The sequence below is a fragment of the Melopsittacus undulatus genome, chromosome 11, assembly GCF_012275295.1.
Source record: "Melopsittacus undulatus isolate bMelUnd1 chromosome 11, bMelUnd1.mat.Z, whole genome shotgun sequence".
Taxonomy (NCBI): Eukaryota; Metazoa; Chordata; class Aves; order Psittaciformes; family Psittaculidae; genus Melopsittacus; species Melopsittacus undulatus.
Window position 1 is genome coordinate 10,477,040 of NC_047537.1, and position 18,888 is coordinate 10,495,927.

The following is an 18,888-nucleotide window of genomic DNA, read 5'->3' on the forward strand; positions in this document are numbered from 1 at the left end:
TCAGCCCTGAGCCAGAACACCTCAGCAGCACCCAGCATCACACAGTGTGCACCCTCTCCTGGTGCTCACTGGAGGGGTGATGGGCTCTGCAGTTGGGCCCTCTCTGTTGACCCAGTGCTCAGCTCTGTGCAGGGAATGGAAACTCCTTCCCAGGCTCCTGTCATCTCTGTTGTTGTCTCTTTTTCACTAGGTGCTCTGCTGCCCCATCAGTGTTTTGCTTATCCTGAACCTTTCCAGGCCCACCTCCTGGCCCCCTTGCTCTCAATTTTGATACTGGGCCCTGCTAGGCTCTGGGCTAGGCTGTGTTCATCCTGGGCTTCTTATTTAGGCATTGGACACAGTACCGTATGTGCTAGAGAGGTTTTTTTTTCTGTAAGTCAGCTTTTTGACTTCTTACCTGTTATGGGAATTAGTCTGGCTGAGAAAGACAGGACAGAAGGAGGTATGAGGAGTTAGAGGGAGAAAAACCAGGAGGGTTCATGCCTGCTGTGTGGGCAGACCCCCGATCATTCCAAGCGTAGGAGCATTTCTGTGAATGAAACCACCTCTTCTGTGGTGCTGGATCTTGGGGAGTGAAGGAGAATGGAAAGGCACAGACAGAACAAGACTCTAGGAGGGAACAGTGATAAGCAGCTGCTTTGCACCAGGCTTCAGACAAGCCGCCATGGTAGTGGTGGGGATGAAGCAGGGAGCACTAAGAGAGGCAAGGACCTTCATGCAGGGCTGTACCAGTCTGTCCCTTTCCCTGTGCAGGAATTACTAAACCCCCTGTTTACCTGCCACTCTCATTGCTATCCCAAAATATTCTCATCTTGCTGAAAGAGCTGGAGGCAAGACCAGGCCACCAGAGCATGGAAGCGGTGAGTGGTGGGGATGGGGAAGGAAGATCCACCGCAGCATCCATCCTGGTGGAGGAGCAGCCTGGCCATGTCACCTGTCTCACAGAGTGAAGGTGAAACTGCTCCACCAGTGCTGCTGTTCTAAGTGCAGATGGTTGTAATTTCCTGGCCGAGTCATCTTCCTCTTCCCCTCCTTGCTGCTGCAGTGAAATAGTTCAGCTGCCTTCTTTCCTCCCTTCCCCTCTGGGGCTGGGTTGAATCCCTGGCCTACCCTGGCTGCCTCTGCACAGTTCTTCTCCTTTTCCCACTCAATGGCTCTCTTGTTTCCTTGTCAGTCTGTTTGCTCCTCATATATTTTAGGAATTTTGTATTTATCTTTCCTTTCCTGCTATTTTTGTTTTGCCTTCTGCTTTGCTGCTATTCCTCTGCGACCCGATTTGGCTGTTTACACCCTTTCTATTACAGATGTCTGTATTGTTCAGATCTTCCTCTGCTATTTCTATCTCATGGGGAACCTCTAGGTTCATGGTCTCTGCAGACATGGTTTGCTGCCTTCTTCCAAAATTTCTCAGTATTTAAGGAACACAGCAAGATCTTGTTTTCTCTCATGGGCTATTCTCCAGGGCATAGACTGCATCCATCCTAAACTGGTATGGATGAGGAGCTGCCTTGACCAGCAGCGGGTCCTTGACATGCATTTAACTAACTAGAACTGCAGGGTTTTAAAAGCTCTTCAGGTTTTCTCCATGGTGACTTTTTGGAGTCAGCTCCACCATGGTCACATGAAAAGCTGTGGGGAAGGCAACCCTGTGTGTTAAGTGAGGGCACATCTCTGTTGATGCCTCTGCAGAGCACAGCACGGGCACCTTGGCGTGGTCATGGCAGTATCTGAGATTTGGTGGCAGTTGCTGTGTAGTGCTCCCTGGACTTACCTGAGTCTTGTTTGCCCTTGGAAGGCAAAGTCTGTATCCTGCCCCACTGGGTCTGTGCATGTGGAGTGCTTGGCCAGGTGGGAGGATGAGTTACTGACATGGTGGGTGAAGCTGTGTTGTGCCATGCTTATGCTCCAGCTCTGCAGGGTTTAGCTAAGAAGGGGCTGCTGTGGGAAGGGCTGGCCTGGCCTTTTTGCTTGGAAAGAAGGGAGCCGTGGGGGAGGCTGGGACACAGCTGAGGCCAGTTGTTTGTTTGCTGCCTGCTTAAAGAGGAGACAGTGGTGTTTAGACTTTCCAGCTGAGAAGACACTTTGAAGACTCCCTTGAGGAAAAACTGTTGCACTTGGTTATTTTCAGCTCTTTAGTCTATAGATCTTGTCTCTGGCCTTTTTATTCCTTTTTGCCCATTCCTGAAGGGACACAGATCTTTGGTGTTGAGGAGGGGATGTGCTCATGGGGACATAGTTTACTGGCTTTGGGAGGTACTTTTCTAGCCTTGGCTCAGGGTCTAAGACCAGAATAACCACATGTAGAGAGAAGAAAACAATGCAACCCACAGTGCTAATGTGCTAATAAAAAGGCTTGTCTAAGTGCTACCAACTTTGACTGGAAGGGAGGAGGAAGGGAGGAGAGTCATTTTGAAAGAAGCTTTCTGTGTGATACTTTTCCTAGTCAGGGATGGCCAGTTTGACATCGGAGTCACTGGCTCTTCCTGTAGAAGAGGCTGGCTGTCTTTTCTGAGATGCTCATAGAATCACAAAATCATAGAATAGTTAGGGTTGGAAAGGACCTTAAGCTCATCCAGTTCCAACCCCCCTGCCATGGGCAGGCACACCTCACACTAAACCATGGCACCCAAGGCTTTGTCCAACCTGGCCTTGAACACTGCCAGGGATGGAGCATTCACAACCTCCCTGGGCAACCCATTCCAGTGCCTCACCACCCTTACAGTAAAGACCTTCTTCCTTATATCCAATCTAAACTTCCCCTGTTTAAGTTTTAACCCGTTACCCCTTGTCCTATCACTACAGTCCCTAATGAAGTCTGGAAGTCCACAGGAAGAAGGTGTTTGGACTAGATCTGTGCCATCATTCTTCATGAAAATTCCAGTCATGTTCAGGGGAGGTACAAACTTTGCAAACCCAGCCTCCCTCCTGCTGCTCACATAGCACAGGGCATTCCTGGCAATGTGACAGAGACCTAAAGGTAACCCCTGCAAACAGGGTTCAGAGCAGGGACTGTGGACCAGGGACATTGCTGGGGGAGCATCACCTCTGAGGTGAGCAGGTACTTGCCCAGTGCTGGGTCATGAAGTAGGTTGCCTTCAGTGGGTGGCGTTCAGTGCACGTGTCATGGTTTGGGGACAACAGTTTGCAGAGCAGGGCTGGTGCCAGTGTTGTACCCATGCTCAGCACTTGTACCCATGGCAGTGCCTGTAGCTGGGAGCTGTGGTTGGGTTAGGAAGAGAACCAGGATGGTCTCCATGCTGGTAGCTTGGCTCTGGTCCTGTCCCTAGGAGGCAGAGGGGAGTAGGGGCTTCCACCAGCACAGACCTTGTCTCCAGAGCCATGGTAGCCTTCACTGTTTCCAGATCTTGTAGCTCTGGAGATTATGGATTGTAATATTGAAGCTATTGGAATTCGGTGATATTCTTGTTCTCCTCTCTAGGAAGGAAGAACTTACGTACAAGAACATCTCCCATATAGCCGTGACTGGCTTGCAGAGCACAGAGTTAGACTGAATTTTGTGGGTACCCATGAAATCTTATTTCACCTGTCAGTGCATAAGCACTTTGTCTCTATGCTCATTACTGCTTTTTGCGATAGTTTCTCTGCTTCTTTGGATCAGCCTAGAGCAGAATTACGGTTACTCTGGCAACTTAATATGACACCTGCCTAATTTCAGCTACCAGTGGCCTTTTAGTACCTGTTTTTAAAATACCAAATAATTCTACAAGTCCATAGTACTTCTAAACATTTTCCTAGATGAGCCTCGGATCACTTCCAGAGCAGTTGGTATTCTGCAGGCAGGCCAGGAAGCGGCAGCATGGGAAGAAAGAGACTTGCCAGAGGCAACCAGTGGGAGAGTGGCAGAGGAAGAAAGCACAAGTGTCCAGGCTTTTGCAGCCCAGTCCCTGTCTGCTGGGTGCAGTCTTGTGCTGTTGCATTCATGTCTGTGCACTGTGGAAGGAAACAGAAAACAAATGCACAGGAAAATGGAAGGGAGAAGTTGCTAAAAGCTGAAGCTTTCTACAGTACAGCTTTTGTATTAACTTCATGTGTGTCTGGTTTGCTATTAGAGACTTAATAAGTGTTCCTCTTCTCAGGGAGAAGTTCTGACCCTGATGGTGATTAGTATTGTGAGGAAGAGTCTTGCCATTCCTGGAAACTTGGCATAAAGTATTGCTGAAAGTGGGAAGGCTCAGAAAGAGATGATTTCAGGAGCCTTGAATTCACCTCCAGCATGCCTGTTGGGTTGGCTGAGTTTAGAGGAGGTTGCTGACTGTAGTTTGCTCTGTTCTTTTGCCCTGGTAACAATTTTGAGGACCATGACAAGCAAGTTACAGTCTAAAAGCAGGTAGTACTCACAGACAGTACTAGCTACAAGTGTGAAGCTTGCTCTGTTAGGCTGAGCAGTGCCACCAGCCAGTTACTCTGTTACATGCAAGAAGACAAAAAAGCCTCACTAAAACAAGCCAGTTCCAGTGCTCCGCTTGCTTTCATTCCCAGTGGTGGTGCAGTTTGTTACTATGGCAATTCAGTGGCAGTTCCTGGAAGACCACTAATGATTGTTTTCTGGTAGATCCTGTTCCTTCTGTCTCCATCTCCTGCTTTTGTCTACATGAAGTTCTGTTCAGGGCACAGCTGGGTTTTGTGCTGTTCCTGAAGAGCAGACCTCTGCAGTGCTGCCAGCAGGTTACTTCTGCCCAGCTCTTCAGTGGACTCCATCTGGGAGATCCCTGGGAGCCCAGAGTACAAATCCTGTGTGCAAGCCCAGACCATCTTTGGCCTGGCAGCTCCTGACAGCCTCCTTCGCTTGTGCCTTAGATTCTAACATCAATGGGAGCAACTTCCATACCACATTTAAGCTCACTGTGGCCAGCCGCATGGATTGAAAACTCCTGGGCCTGATCCCATGGAATCCTTAGACTGACCCCAAGTAGCGTGGCCTGGTTTTCCTTCGTCTCTGTTGTCCTTTCTGTTGTGTTGGAGCCTCTTCTCCCTGTTAGTGAATGACTGAAACTGAAATGGAATTGAAAATAAGTAGTACCATTTCACAGGTGATGACATTCACCAGATATTTCAGACCATCCTCTTGTGTTACTAGGTTGCAGCAGGGGCACAAAGTGGCCTTGGGGTCCTGTGTGATAATGTAATGTCACCTCCACATGCCCCTATGAGCAGCTCTTCCCAGACCATTGTGGTGTGAAGTTTTTCTGGAGTTGGTGGGAAGTTCTGGCACTAAAGAATGTCCTGGCTGAATGTCTCCTGGGAGGAGACAGGACTTGCTCCATGTTGCCCTTTGAAGGGGACAGAGAAGTGACTGTGTTCACTAGGAAAACACTGATTTACAGAGCCCTTGGTTATCTTGTGACTGGCCACTGAGAGAAGGGGTTGTGGGAAGTGGCAGAACCATGGATGAGCACCAGTCACAGTGTCTGAGGCAAGGCTGAGGACAGCAGCAGTACAGATGGAAGGTGCTACATCCAAGCCATGGTCAGCAGTGTCATACCCCACCCTGGAGCACCCATTGTCCCCCAGGCAGGACCCACCTGTGGAGCAGGGGTGGATGGTAGCTGGCAGATCACAACCACGGAGCTGAGCTCTGGGGCAGTAGCTCCCATGCCCTGCAGTCCTGCAGCTCCCTCTGGTCTCCCACTGACAAAGGCAAATTTCAGCCGTGCTTTACCGAGGGAAAAAGGGAGGCAGGGATGCACAGTATCTGCTGCAGTCCCACAGAGTTGAAAATAACTGCTCTGAAGGATAGATCCTTATAAAAGAGGCACCAAGATGATCATCAGAAGAGGTACTCCAGTCCCTGCTATGTACATGATGAAGCAGGCAGGACAACCCAGTCTCTCTCTTGGGTTTTGACTAGCTGGGTGCTGTCACCATCCCTGGCTCAGAGCTTGACTCCAAGCTCAAGCTTTGCCGTGGCCTAGAGGGAAGCACATGGCCGTGGTGCAGCGAAGCTTGCTGCTGGGGACATTGCCAGCCCATCCAGCGCTCTCATGCTGAAGCTTCCACATTGTGACACAGTTTTTTGGTGGGTGCCTTAAGATGTCTCTGTCATTTCTCTTTCCCAGATTTTCAGTCCCTCTGATAGACTACCTAGGTGTAGGGAAGCAGCAAAGAGCTGGGTCCACTGTACTTGGGCCACAGCAACTCCAGGCTTGGGAAGAGTGGCTGGAAAGCTGCTCATGGAAAAGGATCTGGGGTTGCTGATTGACAGAGCTGAACATGAGCAGCTTGTACCCAGGCAGCCAAGAAGGCCACCAAAATCCTGGCCTATATCAGCACCACTGTGGCAGCAGGGCCAGGGCAGTGTTCACACACCATGTACACGAGGCCCTCAGTGCCGTGGGTTAGTGGTGGCCTTGGCAGTGCACATGCACCTTTTGAAAATGAAATACAGCTGTGCTGTCATCTGGGAGCTCTGTTTTCTCCTTCCTCATTGGTAGCAGTGTCATACTTGCTTATTGGGTGCTGGGCTAAGATGGGACATTCAGTGGTGGGGGGACACTTTCGTGTGGGTCTGAGGAGGTTGTAGGCTGCGAACAAAATGTTTTTCTTTCCAGTTCCTCAGCCAAATGCATTCAAACCATCACCTGAATACAGGCCAGTGACCGCAAGGAGCCCGTGTCTCCACTGGGTGACATTATTTCTTTACAAGGCGAAGAAGAAAATGGCAATATATTTTTTTTCCAAACTGGAATACACAGTAAATATTTCACAGCCCCATAAATAAAAAATGATGGGTTTGATCTTTTAAAAACATCTTTCCCTTTGGGCTCTGATGAGCATGAGGAAGTTCAGCTGAAGAGGGAATTTCTTTTCAAAAGCAGTGTAAGGTTAGGAGCTGGATGTGGGCTGGGCTATGCTGTGCCAGCATTAGCTGAGGAGGGGCAGTGATAATGCTTTGCATGTGCAAAACCAGTTTGAGGGTTGTGAATTTAAACCATGAGATTAATATACTCAAGGTTTTCTTGCCTTTTTCTTGGGCCTTCCACATACAGGGTATGATGATGTCCAGGTTAGCCTCTGACTAATAAGGGACGGGTCTGGAAGTGGTTCACTGGTGTGAATTTAAGGTTAAGGAAGAGCCTTTGGCATCACCATTAATTTTTAATCTTCAGATTTGCAGCTTTACTGTTTCCTCACTGTAAGTTTTTTAGCTTTTACTTTTTGGGGGGTACCAGAGCAATAAATGGCAAGTTCCTCTGTTGTGCTTGGTAAAACTTCCAATGCCTTACACAGTTAAAACCCAGCTGTGAATGCTCTCTGTGTGAGCACACCCACATGCACACACCACAGTGAACCATTAGTCATTTACCAATCGTGATTAGTTTTTCCAATGTTCTTATTTAATAATTCTCTTGTTCCTTGGGGAGAGCAATAAAAATGGATTTTATTTTTCTAAACGCACTTGCATTTTAAGTAGGTAAAGTCTCTTTAGATTCCCATTTGCCTAACAAGTAGACAAATCTGTTTGTCTTCAAATTTAAATGACCAGTGGCCTGAGACCAAGAGTGATAAATTTTGGTGCAGGAAGAGAACATTAAGAAAATAATAAGAAATTTAGTTATGGTTTTTACAGTGTGAAGAAGTTTTGACCTTAACACCCGAGATATGTTTCTTCAGTGCTGGAGTTGTTGTCTTTCACAAAAGCATATTTCTTTGCATCTCTGGGGTCTTTCATTCTTCCCTGGAACAAGACCTTTTTGAGAAGGTGCAGTGCTGTCCGTTGCACCCTAACACACAGGTTACTCCTGGCTTGCTCCTACATTCTACTTCTCCAAGTATTCTTCACAAGACTGGAACAAGTGAGAGTTTGTCTCTCTGGATTCTCAGGTTTCCTGTGACACAGGGAAGATCCATTCCTTTCACCTTTCTCAACTGGGGTTTGTTAGTTCTGACCCAGGACCTTCACATCAACATCTATTCTTTTGAGGCTGGGTGAAGTAGGTAACGGTTCCTCGACCTTTGTTTTAATAGGGTCAAGTTGAAGTTGCTCTTCTGACATGACTGTTACACTGAGGGCTTTTTCTGGATGTTCTCACTTCTGGAGTCTTGCCTCATAACCACATCAGATGTGCTCAGAGGTGTAATGTACACATGGTCATGCTGGAGGTGTTGATGTTCATGCAAGTCCTGCAGTTCCATAGCTCTGGAGAGGGCCAGTTCCTCTGTATGCAGTTTTAATCCAGGGTTTTAGAGAGAGAGACTAGCAAGTTGTCTATAAATCTATGACTTTCACATGATCTTACACAGTGAATTGCTGATACACCCATAAAAATGAAATTTCCATCCCTTTCCCATATACTGACCACATAAACTGTGTTTACAGACATCTGGATCTTAATACTTGGCAACAGATCTCTATACAGAGTTCCTAGGCAGGAAAATTGATGGAGAAATATTTATTTAAAAAAAAAGGATATTAATTTTAGTAATCCCAGACTCGCCTGATCATTAGCCAGTTTGTCTTGACAATGCCAGGATAGCTTTATTGAATACAGGAATACACCATGTGTTAGGGATACTCTTTCCGTCTTCCAACATGGGCTGAAATTTAACAACAGAAAAGGTGTTCAAAGAGCAGCACCAGGAGTTATTCCTATATATATTATTATAATAGTATGTTCTTCTTTCAACTGATGTTTTATCTGTTGAGCTGCTTGTTGGCATTTCAACAACTTTGAACATGAATAACACACAAACAAGAAATACTTTCAGCATTTTAAGCATTTAACTTCTCAGGATTTCCAGAAGGATTTGCATCCTTCTTAAGGATGTTCATAACCAGGAAAGTCAGAGCAGTGTGAGGTTCACCTTCTGAAGACTGCTTCTTTTCAAGCTGAGCAAAAAGGTTTGAGTTCTTGGTTATCTTGGGGGATTGTAGAGGGGAGTGCTCTGCATCCTTCCTACCTTACTTTAATTTGATCCTGTTCTTTACGAAAGTGCTGAGGTGCCCAGAGAAGCTGTGGCTGCCCCATCCCTGGCAGTGTTCAAGGCCAGGTTGGACACAGGGGCTTGGAGCAACCTGCTCTGGTGAAAGGTGTCCCTGCCTGTGGCAGGGATTGGAACTGTATAAGCTTTAAGGTCCCTTCAATCCAAATCATTCCATGGTTCTATAATATATGAAGCCAGGATCTCTTCTTCAGTGCTGCTCAGTCATTTCACTGCCATTTTACCTTTCCACTTTGGAAACTCGGCAGTGATATTCCATGTGAGTGGGAGAGACAGATGAGTAGGAAAAAGTCAAGCTGAGGTTTGCTTTTCCTTTATGAGATTCTCAGGGCTACATCATTTAATCTAAAGAGTTGTGTAGTAGGGAAGTAGTATGTTCCCAGCCAAACCATTTTGACTCCAAAAGGAGGGTAAAATAAAATGCCCTTTATTGTGTGTTGTGTGTAACTCTTCAGTGTGGCTCAACTGAGCTTTTCACTGAAGATTGAGATACAGCATCCTGATTGATATAAAAGATACCTCTTCCAAGATCAACAAGTTAGATGTGTATGATACACCTCTTTGTTAATTATGCAGTGTTGAGGCTGTTCATTGTCAAATTGCAGTAGTAGCACCTTACCATCGTCTTTTCTTTAGCTTCCATTTAGTTACAATCTGGGTAGAAAAGAATCAACCACTGCCTTGAAATGACAGCAGAATGAAGAAGTATGAAACTAGGTCTGCTGACATTAATTATATTGTCTGGTGTGTCTGAATTTTGTCCTGGAGTCTGAATATTCTGGTTCACAATGCTGCTTTTTGGGATAATCATCACAGCTACCATAATATTTTTGTTTCCAAGAGCTGATGTTTGCTGTCTGTTTGGAATCAACTTTAATATATGATTAACTGGGAGAAGGAAATTCATTGATGCTGAGAACACTTAGGAAGTCTTTTTTTCTCTCAACATCCAGTGAGTGGTTTCCAAAGCACCTTTTCCCCAAAATTACAGTTTGTGATCATTAAACTATTATGGACAAGGAGCTGTCCTTCAGAATTTAATTCAGGGTAGTCCCCTCTTTGTGGAATTTCCTGCTAGTCTGGCATCAAGGTTCCAAACCTGAAGGTCTTGCATCCAGCCCTGAACAGTCCGCATTTAAGCCTCTACTGTGCTGTGGGCCTGCCAGAGCGAGTCCAGAGGAGGCCATGGAGATGCTGTGAGGGCTGGAGCAGCTGCAGTGCCTAAAGGGGCTGCAGGAAAGCTGGAGAGGGGCTTGGGACAAGGGCCTGTAGGGACAGGCCAAGGGGAATGGGTTTAACCTGCCCAAGGCAAGACTGAGATGATCTCTTATGCAGAAGCTCTTCCCTGTGAGGGTGCTGAGGCACTGGCATAGGGTGCCCAGAGAAGCTGTGGCTGCCTGTACTGGGTTCAGTAGTAGCAGTCATTTTGCTCCTTAGCAGCTGGTGCAGCGCTGTGTTTCTGACTTTCAGCCTGGGAACAGCGCTGATAACACTGATGTTTTTACTTGTTGCTCAGTAATGTTTACTCTGACCAAGGACTTTCTGAATCTTATGCTCTGCCAGGGAGGAGTGGAAGCCGGGAGGAAGCAGAGACAGGACATTTGACCCAAACTAGGCAAAAAGAGATATTCCATACATCATGCCCACTATATAAACTGGGGGCAGGATCACTGCTCGGGTTGGGCTGGGTATCGGTCAGTGGGTGGTGAGTGGTTGTATTCTCTCCCCTTGTTATTTCCCTTATCATTATTATTATTGGAGGTAGCAGCAGTGGTTTGTGTTATACCTTAGTTAATGGATTGCTCTGGTCTCAACTTGTGGGAGTTTCATTCTTTCCATTCTCCTCCCTGTCTCCTCGGGAGAGTGGGGAGGAAGGGGCAGGGGGAGTGAGTGAGCGGCTGCGTGGTTCTGAGTTACCGGCTGGGCTTAAGCTGTGACACTGCCCCATCCCTGGCAGTGTTCAAGGCCAGGTTGGACACGGGGGCTTGGAGCAAGCTGCTCCAGTGGAAGGTGTCCTTGCGCATGGCAGGGGCTTGGAACTAGATGAGCTTTAAGGTCTCTTCCAGCCCAAACCAGGCTGTGATTCTGTGATTCAGGCTCAATGTGGTTTGGGTGATGTATCACAGAATTCATAGAACTCACTGGCTACCTACCTGAAAGCAGCTTCAAAGTGCATTAAGGTAAAGTCTGCCCTGTATCTACCAAATACATCTGTAACAGCTCTTCTGAGGAGCTGGGGCTCAGCTCTGAAGTGCTTCAGCAGGAAACCAAGCCACAAGAGTGGCTCTGTGCCCTCTCACCTCCCATTTTCCCCTTTGCCAGCCAGCAGGTGAGCTGACATCTTGCACTATGAAAAAAATGCTAATTGCAAGAGCTTTGGCTCCTCTGTAAGGGTTTGGGGTGACATTGTTCTTGGTTTGGTAGTTTGCAGCCCAAGGGGACCTCCTTTGTGAAGCCTGGGAAGCACCATGCTAGGTTAAGGGTTAAGCCAGTGTGTTCCTAGATGTCTCCTGTGTTCCTGACAAATGCCAAGTGTTTGTGGGAAGGAAGGAAATGATCATGAAATGAATGATCGTGGAATGGTTTGCCCATAGGGAAAGTTTTTTCCTAACCCCCACTTAGAAGCTGGCTTGTGCCTTTGTGTGTGAGGGTTTCTGTCCTTTCCAGGTTTCTGGATTTTATTATTATTTGATCCTTACTAATGTAACTCAGGAGAATTTAATCCTCTTACAGGCTTGCTGCTGACTTTGGGCTCAGTCCTGCTCCCTTTTCAAGGAATTTGGCCATTAGACACCTTTCAGTTGAGCTCTGACGTCGATTGCAGCTGATTTTACTGGCAGCTCTCTTCTTGGCTGTAAATGTAGTTGTGACTTCTGTGCAAGAACAGTTTGAATGAGGAGTAGATGGAGGTCTGCAGGCAGTAAGTTCTCTGTCTGCAGACTTGCATTCTACCTCTCCCCAGCTGCCAGCCTGGCATTTAAAAGGAAGCCCCTAAAGATGCCAAAAGCTTGGGTCAAGTGAATTGTCCATGAACCTGCGCGGGGAATATCCTGCTAGCTTAGGAAGCCATAAATATGTTCCTTTCCATCTAGGTGCCCCTCTGGCTGCGGAAAGGGAGAAGAAGCGTCTCTCCAGAGCTGTCTTTGTGCTGCCCTGGGTGGAATCCACAGAAACAAGTGAGGGTCCCAGATGTTCTTTTCCCCCTTCTGTGTTGTAAGAAAGCAGTGGCTGTACTCTGGGTCTTTGGGGGCACTGCTCAGGTAGGCTGTGCTTGGGACACAGCTCCCAAAGGTGTTCCCCATGGCAAGTGTGCAGCACATCTCTCAGGACGTGCCAGCCTCTCCTGTTCCTTTAGTTGTGGTGGTTTTGGCTGTTACTGAAGAGTGCTGGAGCTGCTCCTGGTTCCTTCCAGTGAGACATCGCAGCAAAGATGATGCTTTTTTCACGCTCTGCTACTGACCAGCTCCAGCCCTCTGGGTTTATCATCAGCAGGACTCCAGCAGATTTTCAGGAATCAGTGAAGGAATGTGAAACTGAGCATCAGAGCATCTCATGCTGGCCATGGCTGGAGGGATGATGCTGATACTTCTTGGTTACGCAGAAAGCCTGTTTGGGGGGAGAAACATCACAACCTCATCCAGAGAGATGACAGATAAATGTATTGCAGTGGGCTTAACTGTAAAACTTCCACCACCTCCCCTTTCAGATATGCTGCTGGACTTCATGAACTGTTTGGGAAACCTTGTTTCTCAAGGTGAGCCAGGAATGTGGAATTCCTGAAGTTTGTTACTTCCTCTGGTGTAAGGTGCCACCAGTACCACTGAGCAGGACCAGCAGCATTGTTCAGGCTGCCCTCTCTTTTTAATTTTGCTGCTTTTTGCTTGCCTGGGACCTGGAACACTGCTGGATTTTAGGAATAATTAAGCATGTTGCAATCTGTTTGAATTCAGCAGCTTTGCCCTCCCACATCTGGAGGCTGTCCCTACCAGACAGCTATTTCTGCAATGCTCTGTGAGAGTCAGATCACTCAGGATTCGGGAGTATCTGCAAAGTGCCTAGCTGCCATGAGAGCTCCTCTGTCAGGCAGCTTTTGTGACTTCTTCCATTTGAAAGGTCAGTATGAATTCTGGATGAGGTGAATATAGTTCTTCACCTTGGAGAATTCCGGAAGGAGCTCCCACATCCTGCTGTGTGAAGACCCCATCACACTGGACCCTGAACAGGATGTGCTGCCATCATTGCAGGGAGATCATCTGGATGATGTATGTAACTGTTTCCAGTATGGGTTTCTGGGATGCAGGGCAGAGCTCTTGGAGCCCAGTGTAAACTGGTTTGTACACAGATTTTGTGGTCTCAGATTCCTGCACTTATGAGGGTGGGTTCAGGGATCTGTATTTTTGGCTTTGATACAGAAGTCTCAGCCTTTTGTTAGATTTCTGATTGCTGGTGTTGCCTTCCTGGACTTCTAGAGCAAAATCCACTGAGGCCCTGGGCCAGATGCCCTAAAGAAAGAAGCCTTTTCTGCCTGCCACTGTTGGGCATGTGTTCTCTGCCCTATTTCTTGCCAAACTGAAATGCATGCAGGGTTCTTCAGCAGCTGCCAGTCATTGCTAGGGACAGGCAGCACCACAGAGCCCCTGGAAACAGATAGAAGAGAGCAGCACGTTCCCTGTCTTTCACTGGAGGTGCACTGCAATCAGAGTGGTCAGAAATGCATTCAGGTTCCAGGGAGGTATTTCTTGGGGTACTTGAAAAACCTGCCTCATCTCAGCATGTCAGTCCTTTATATCTGAGGAATTGCCTTGTAACAAGGCTGCTGGTGGCCTTTCTTCCTAGTAAGACATGATGCTGATGTATGTGCATGGGTTTCACAAGATTAAATGTGACCTGACTATGTATATAACAACATTACTCCTTAGACCTCTTCTGGAGTCATTGTTCCCCTTGGAAGGATTCATGAGCATGAAGGAGGAATGATATTTACTGGAGGCTGGCTTTTAACTAAACATCTTTTAAGCACATCAGGAAGAATTCTTCCCTGGGAGGGTGCTGAGGCGCTGGCACAAGGTGCCCAGAGAAGCTGTGGCTGCCCCATCCCTGGCAGTGTTTCAAGGCCAGGTTGGACACAGGGGTTTGGAGCAACCTGCTCTGGTGGAAGGTGTCCCTGCCCGTGGCAGGGGTTGGAACTGGAGGAGCTTTTAGGTCCCTCCAGCCCAAACAAGGCTGGGGTTCTGTGATTCTGAAATTCTGGGTTTGCATCAGGATAATCCACTGATTGTTCAGCTTGCAGCAGGAATGTGTTCTGCAGGACAACAGAATGTTCTGCAGGCAACAGCCTGAATAGGAGTAAGGGACAGCACTAAACCTCTGTGCTAGTGGGCTCAGTTGTATCTTTCCCTATACTTTTCCTGAAATCCTAATAGTACCTGTTGGTATGTTCCTGGTTTGGTGGAGCTGCACAGTGTTAATATCTCCCTGGTGATAGGAGAGATCTTGATTCTGAGTAGATCTGCTTAAGCAGTGTTAGTTTGGCTCTGTCTGTTGCCATCTCTTCAGATGTTCAGGGGTGGGGAGTTTGCAATGGGCTTGCAGGCACCCCTGACTGCTTAGTGTCCCTTGTAGCTCTTTTCATTGACAGCTCTGTTGTTACATACAGTGGGGATGGTGTCCCAGCTGGAGTCTACCTTGGTAGTTACAACCAGAGCAGGAGAAGTGGTAGTACACAGGCTAATGCTGCTCGGTGAGTTTCTTGCTAAGAACAGCACTGGAAACATTGGATGCTGTCAGTAAAGACAGCTTTATTGGGTAAGAAGTCTGGCACTGGGCTGCAGCCCTGGAAGAAGCTGGTGTTCAGAGAGGGTGAAGCTGCACATGGGCAGTCCCCTGGGACTTTCTGAATTCTCTCTAAACCTGAGACTTGGCAGCCTTTGCTGAGTTTTATCTCCTTGAAAGAGCTGAGGAAGAGATTAGAGTCAATACCAGCTGGAACAAATTCTTACTTCTAAGGACTTGTTTCACTAGAACCTCTGGAGGTCATTCTTCCTCTGGGAAAACACTTCCCTAACAAACCGAGCAAAGCCCTGCTGGGGTATGCTGTTGCACTTGTCATGTTTTCATTTCCCCATGCTGCCCAGGGAGGGATATGATCATACCTAGCATGTGGACTCTGCTCCTGACAGTGAGATTCCCACAGTCATTCCTGGGTTACAGACACTACACCCAGCCATGCCTCTTTGTGATCTGCCTCTAGCATTCAGTTTTCTTCTGTTCTAACAAATCTCCTTATTTATAGAGCACTTTTACTCCAAATTAAGGCCATAATAGGTTTTTTTCTCCAGTTCATCTACTGCATGGCTCATTACACTTCAAACAGGAGGCTGGCTTGTGTCTTGGGGATGCCCAGTGATGTGGGGCTGATTACTGATGACATGATAAGAATTTTCTCTGCTAATAATTGGGTTTTTTTTTGCAACAGATACACAGCTCTTCACTCATGATCATTACAGACTGTTGTTAGAAAGGGTCCAGGGCAGATTGAGAACCTCAGGGTTGTTGTATGACCACAGAAGGAGACTGCATAAGATAATATAATGAAACATAGTTAAATGTGACCCACCAGTGCTTTCATCACTTAAATGTTCTCACAGTCATGTTTTGCTGCTTCTCCTCTTCCTTAAGTGCTGGCTGAAGCAGCAGTTCCTTTTCATGTCCATATATATGCCTGAGCTCTGTCTTGCTTGTTCAGTCTAGGCTTTTAAAATGCCCTTAGGTTTAGCTCAGCACTGCTGTGCTCTGATTAAGATAAAAACAGTTTCTGGTAGCAGGGGTAAAGTTCCAGTGCCCAGCTATTTAATAGTTGGCATTTTTCTCTTACAGATATCTATAGCTTCTACTTTCCTTCTGCCCAGCAGAATAAAGGGCAGGAGGTGATTCTCTGATTTAGTGTTGAAACCTCATGTGCTGAGGGACTGCAGTGTGAGCCGAAGTGTGTACAGACTTACAAGGCATAGCAGCTTAAAAGAGTTATTTCTTTTAAAACTAAAAGATTAAGAAGTAAAATGAAAGCTTAATGTGCATACTCTGGTGTGTTTGAACACGGTATGGAGGAGGTAGAAACAAGGCTTTAACTTTGCTAATGGCATTAACACATGAATACAAACAGCTGAGCTACTGCAGGGAGCTCAATGGCACCCAGCTCAGCAGCTGGGTACCTCCTAGCCTGCTCCTGTGGAGAAGTAAAACACATTCATTTCCAGATCCTTGATGTGTTTCACTTGGATTGCAGTGGGCTGGTAACACACAGCCCATCAGCTACTGCAGCTGGCTCACAAGACAATGCTGCAGGTTGGGGGGGGGTGACTGCTTAGGTCTGTCAGGTTGTACCCCAACTTGTGTGTCAGACATCAGAAAATGGGGAAACCCCACAGTGCTGACAAGTGAAACATTCCTCTTACACTGGTCCAGTAGCTGAGCCAAATACATTCACTGTCCCCAGAATTCATGAGCATCTTGAGCTTTTCTGTATCTCTTTCCCTCCCATCTTGGTGAAGGGGGCTGTTGTTGGTGGGGTGAAGGGAGGGGTCTAGGGCACAAACATAGATGAAACCAGTCTCTGCCAGTCCTCCTGTTCACTGAGCACCTTACCCATCTTCTGTGGTTTGGATTGCTGGTTTGTTCTCTGTGTTTACTTTGTTGTGTGTCCATACAGGATCTTGGATGCAGTTAGTAATCAGCAAGCAGCAGCAATGAGAACGAAGCATGGAGTTGAGCATGTGGGCACATCCAGTCCATGCTGTAGTCGGCATATTAAGACTTTGACTTCTAACAGCTTGTATCTTGACTCTGTCTTTAGTTCTCTCAGTTTGTCCCCATCCTGACAAGCACTTGCTTACTTCCTTGGAACTTCCAAAGGAGGTTTCAGCAGGACCTGCTACTCTGTGTCTTCACTGCTGTGAGGTCTTCTGGAAGCTGTACTAGAGAACAGAGCTGCCTCAGTAGGACATAACAAATCAGAATATGCTCTGAGCCATAGAATGTGGGACATGCAGTGGATATTCTGAAGCAGTGGTGGTCTCTGTGCCTTAAAGATTTGACAGAAGCATGTGGTGAAGTGCATGGTGGTATCTGGCTGAGCAGTATTGTCTGGAGTGCTGCTTTTCACCTCCGTTTCTAAAGTCACTGTTTTCTTCTTCCTACAGACAATTTTAGGTACACATGTGACATTTGTGGGAAAAAATATAAATATTATAGCTGCTTCCAAGAGCACAGAGACCTGCACGCTGTGGATGGTGAGTACTGTTTTGACACCGAAACTAGAAGGAGAAGTCAGTGGGGAAGCAAAAGAGGGTTCTGCAGGACTGTGTGGCCTGTGATGTGCAGGACATTGCACTGCATGGCTCCTGCCTTGGTCAGTGAAGGCACAGTCCACAGGCACTGCAGGAGGACTTTGCTGGGCTTGGTTCAGTTTGTGTGCATCAAAATAACACCCTCTGCTGGGACCTGTGGTCCTTGCAGTCTGTGTGGAGGTTTCATGGTTAGGATGGCTGTGCTGGGACTGAGTACCTCAAGGTAGATTGTTAGTCTGGCTACTTACTGGGCAAGAGTTGGTCACCTTTTGGTTTCCACGCAATTCTTCGCAACATCCTCCTCCTTGAGAAACCGCATTCCAGAGTTGAGAAATGTTTCATTCCTGTTAATCACTGTGGCAGTGAACTGATGCAGTTGGCAGTGGACCTCACAGGCCAGTTTTCCCTCCATGAATCTAGATGTGGCCAAGGGCTGATGACACTCGGACAGAAGCAGACACCCTTCTCCAGAAGCAGTGCTTCTTTGGGGAAAATAGAAGCAACAACATACTTTGGCCTGCCCCCAAGCTTCATGAGCATCTAGTGCTCCTCGACTGAGAACCCACAGATACTCCAGCCTCTCACTGTGTATTCTGTATGCCTGTTAGTTCTGCTTCTCACTTGGCTAAAGGGGAACCCTGGCAGAGTTATAGAGAGAGGCTGCCTGGAAAGCTGTAGGTTTTGGATGGCTAGATATCTCAGAAAAGCAAATGGCTTTGCACAGTACATGGTGTCCAGAAAAATGGTTGGGTTTAACTGGAATGTGTGGCCATCTGAATGTGCTGTAAGAACAGCCAGTGTTCTCTTGCAGTGCACCACTGCACTTCCCTTCTTCCCATGGGGAGCCAAAATTCAGTTGCTGGCCCTGCAAGTTACTGTGAGATGTGTCTGCTTCTGTCGGAAGCATGTCTTCATAGCTATGGTTCAGAGAGCTCTGCTTAGGGTTACAGGAGAGCTTTGAAGAGCTTCACTTGTGTCCTGCAAGAATACTTGGTCTCCGTTCCTCAAGGAGCTGTTGTAGCAAACACAAGTGGGAGGCAGCTGTGCATCTGAACTTTACACGGGGCCTGTCAGTGTAAGAACAAAGGCCTTGCGCATCTGTGTATATTAGGGCTGGGCATGCTCAAATAGTTCCTGTGTGGATGCTGCTGGGAAGAGGAGGGACTGGGGCACAAAGCCTGGTTTATTCTGATGGGGCTGAAACGTGCTGAAGTGGTGCGTGAAATGCAGGAAGAAAACAAGGCCATTTCAGAGGATTTAATTTCTGTTTTGTTTCTTCCCCTCCTTCTTCTATTCTGTGTTAGTTTTTAGTGTGGAAGGGGCCCCAGAAAACCGGGCAGGTAAGCAGAGCTCCTTCATGTGCTTTATTTCACATCCTTTCCAAGCATTCAGTAGTTCAGGCACAGCAGGTCCATTTCTACACTTGTAAGAGTCAACGGAGTTGTGTCACTGCTTGCAGCAGGAGAGGGAGCATCCTCTTTCCCTTCCCCAGTGTACAGCCAGTAGGTTGCTGCCCAGCCCTAGTAGATACCAGGCTTTTGTTGTATGTACAATTGATCAGGCTTCAAAAATTCAAAGAAAA

The 18,888-nt window shown here is 47.2% G+C and overlaps 1 protein-coding gene across 1 annotated transcript in view; it reads left to right on the forward strand.

Annotated features, from left to right (window-relative positions):
• ZNF618 (zinc finger protein 618) overlaps nt 1-18,888 on the forward strand; it is an 85,487-nt gene that overhangs the window by 30,708 nt on the left and 35,891 nt on the right. The window contains exons 6-7 of the mRNA XM_034067750.1: nt 17,160-17,249; nt 18,611-18,646. Of these exons, the coding sequence (XP_033923641.1) occupies nt 17,160-17,249; nt 18,611-18,646 (126 nt within the window). The remainder of the gene's footprint in view (nt 1-17,159; nt 17,250-18,610; nt 18,647-18,888) is intronic.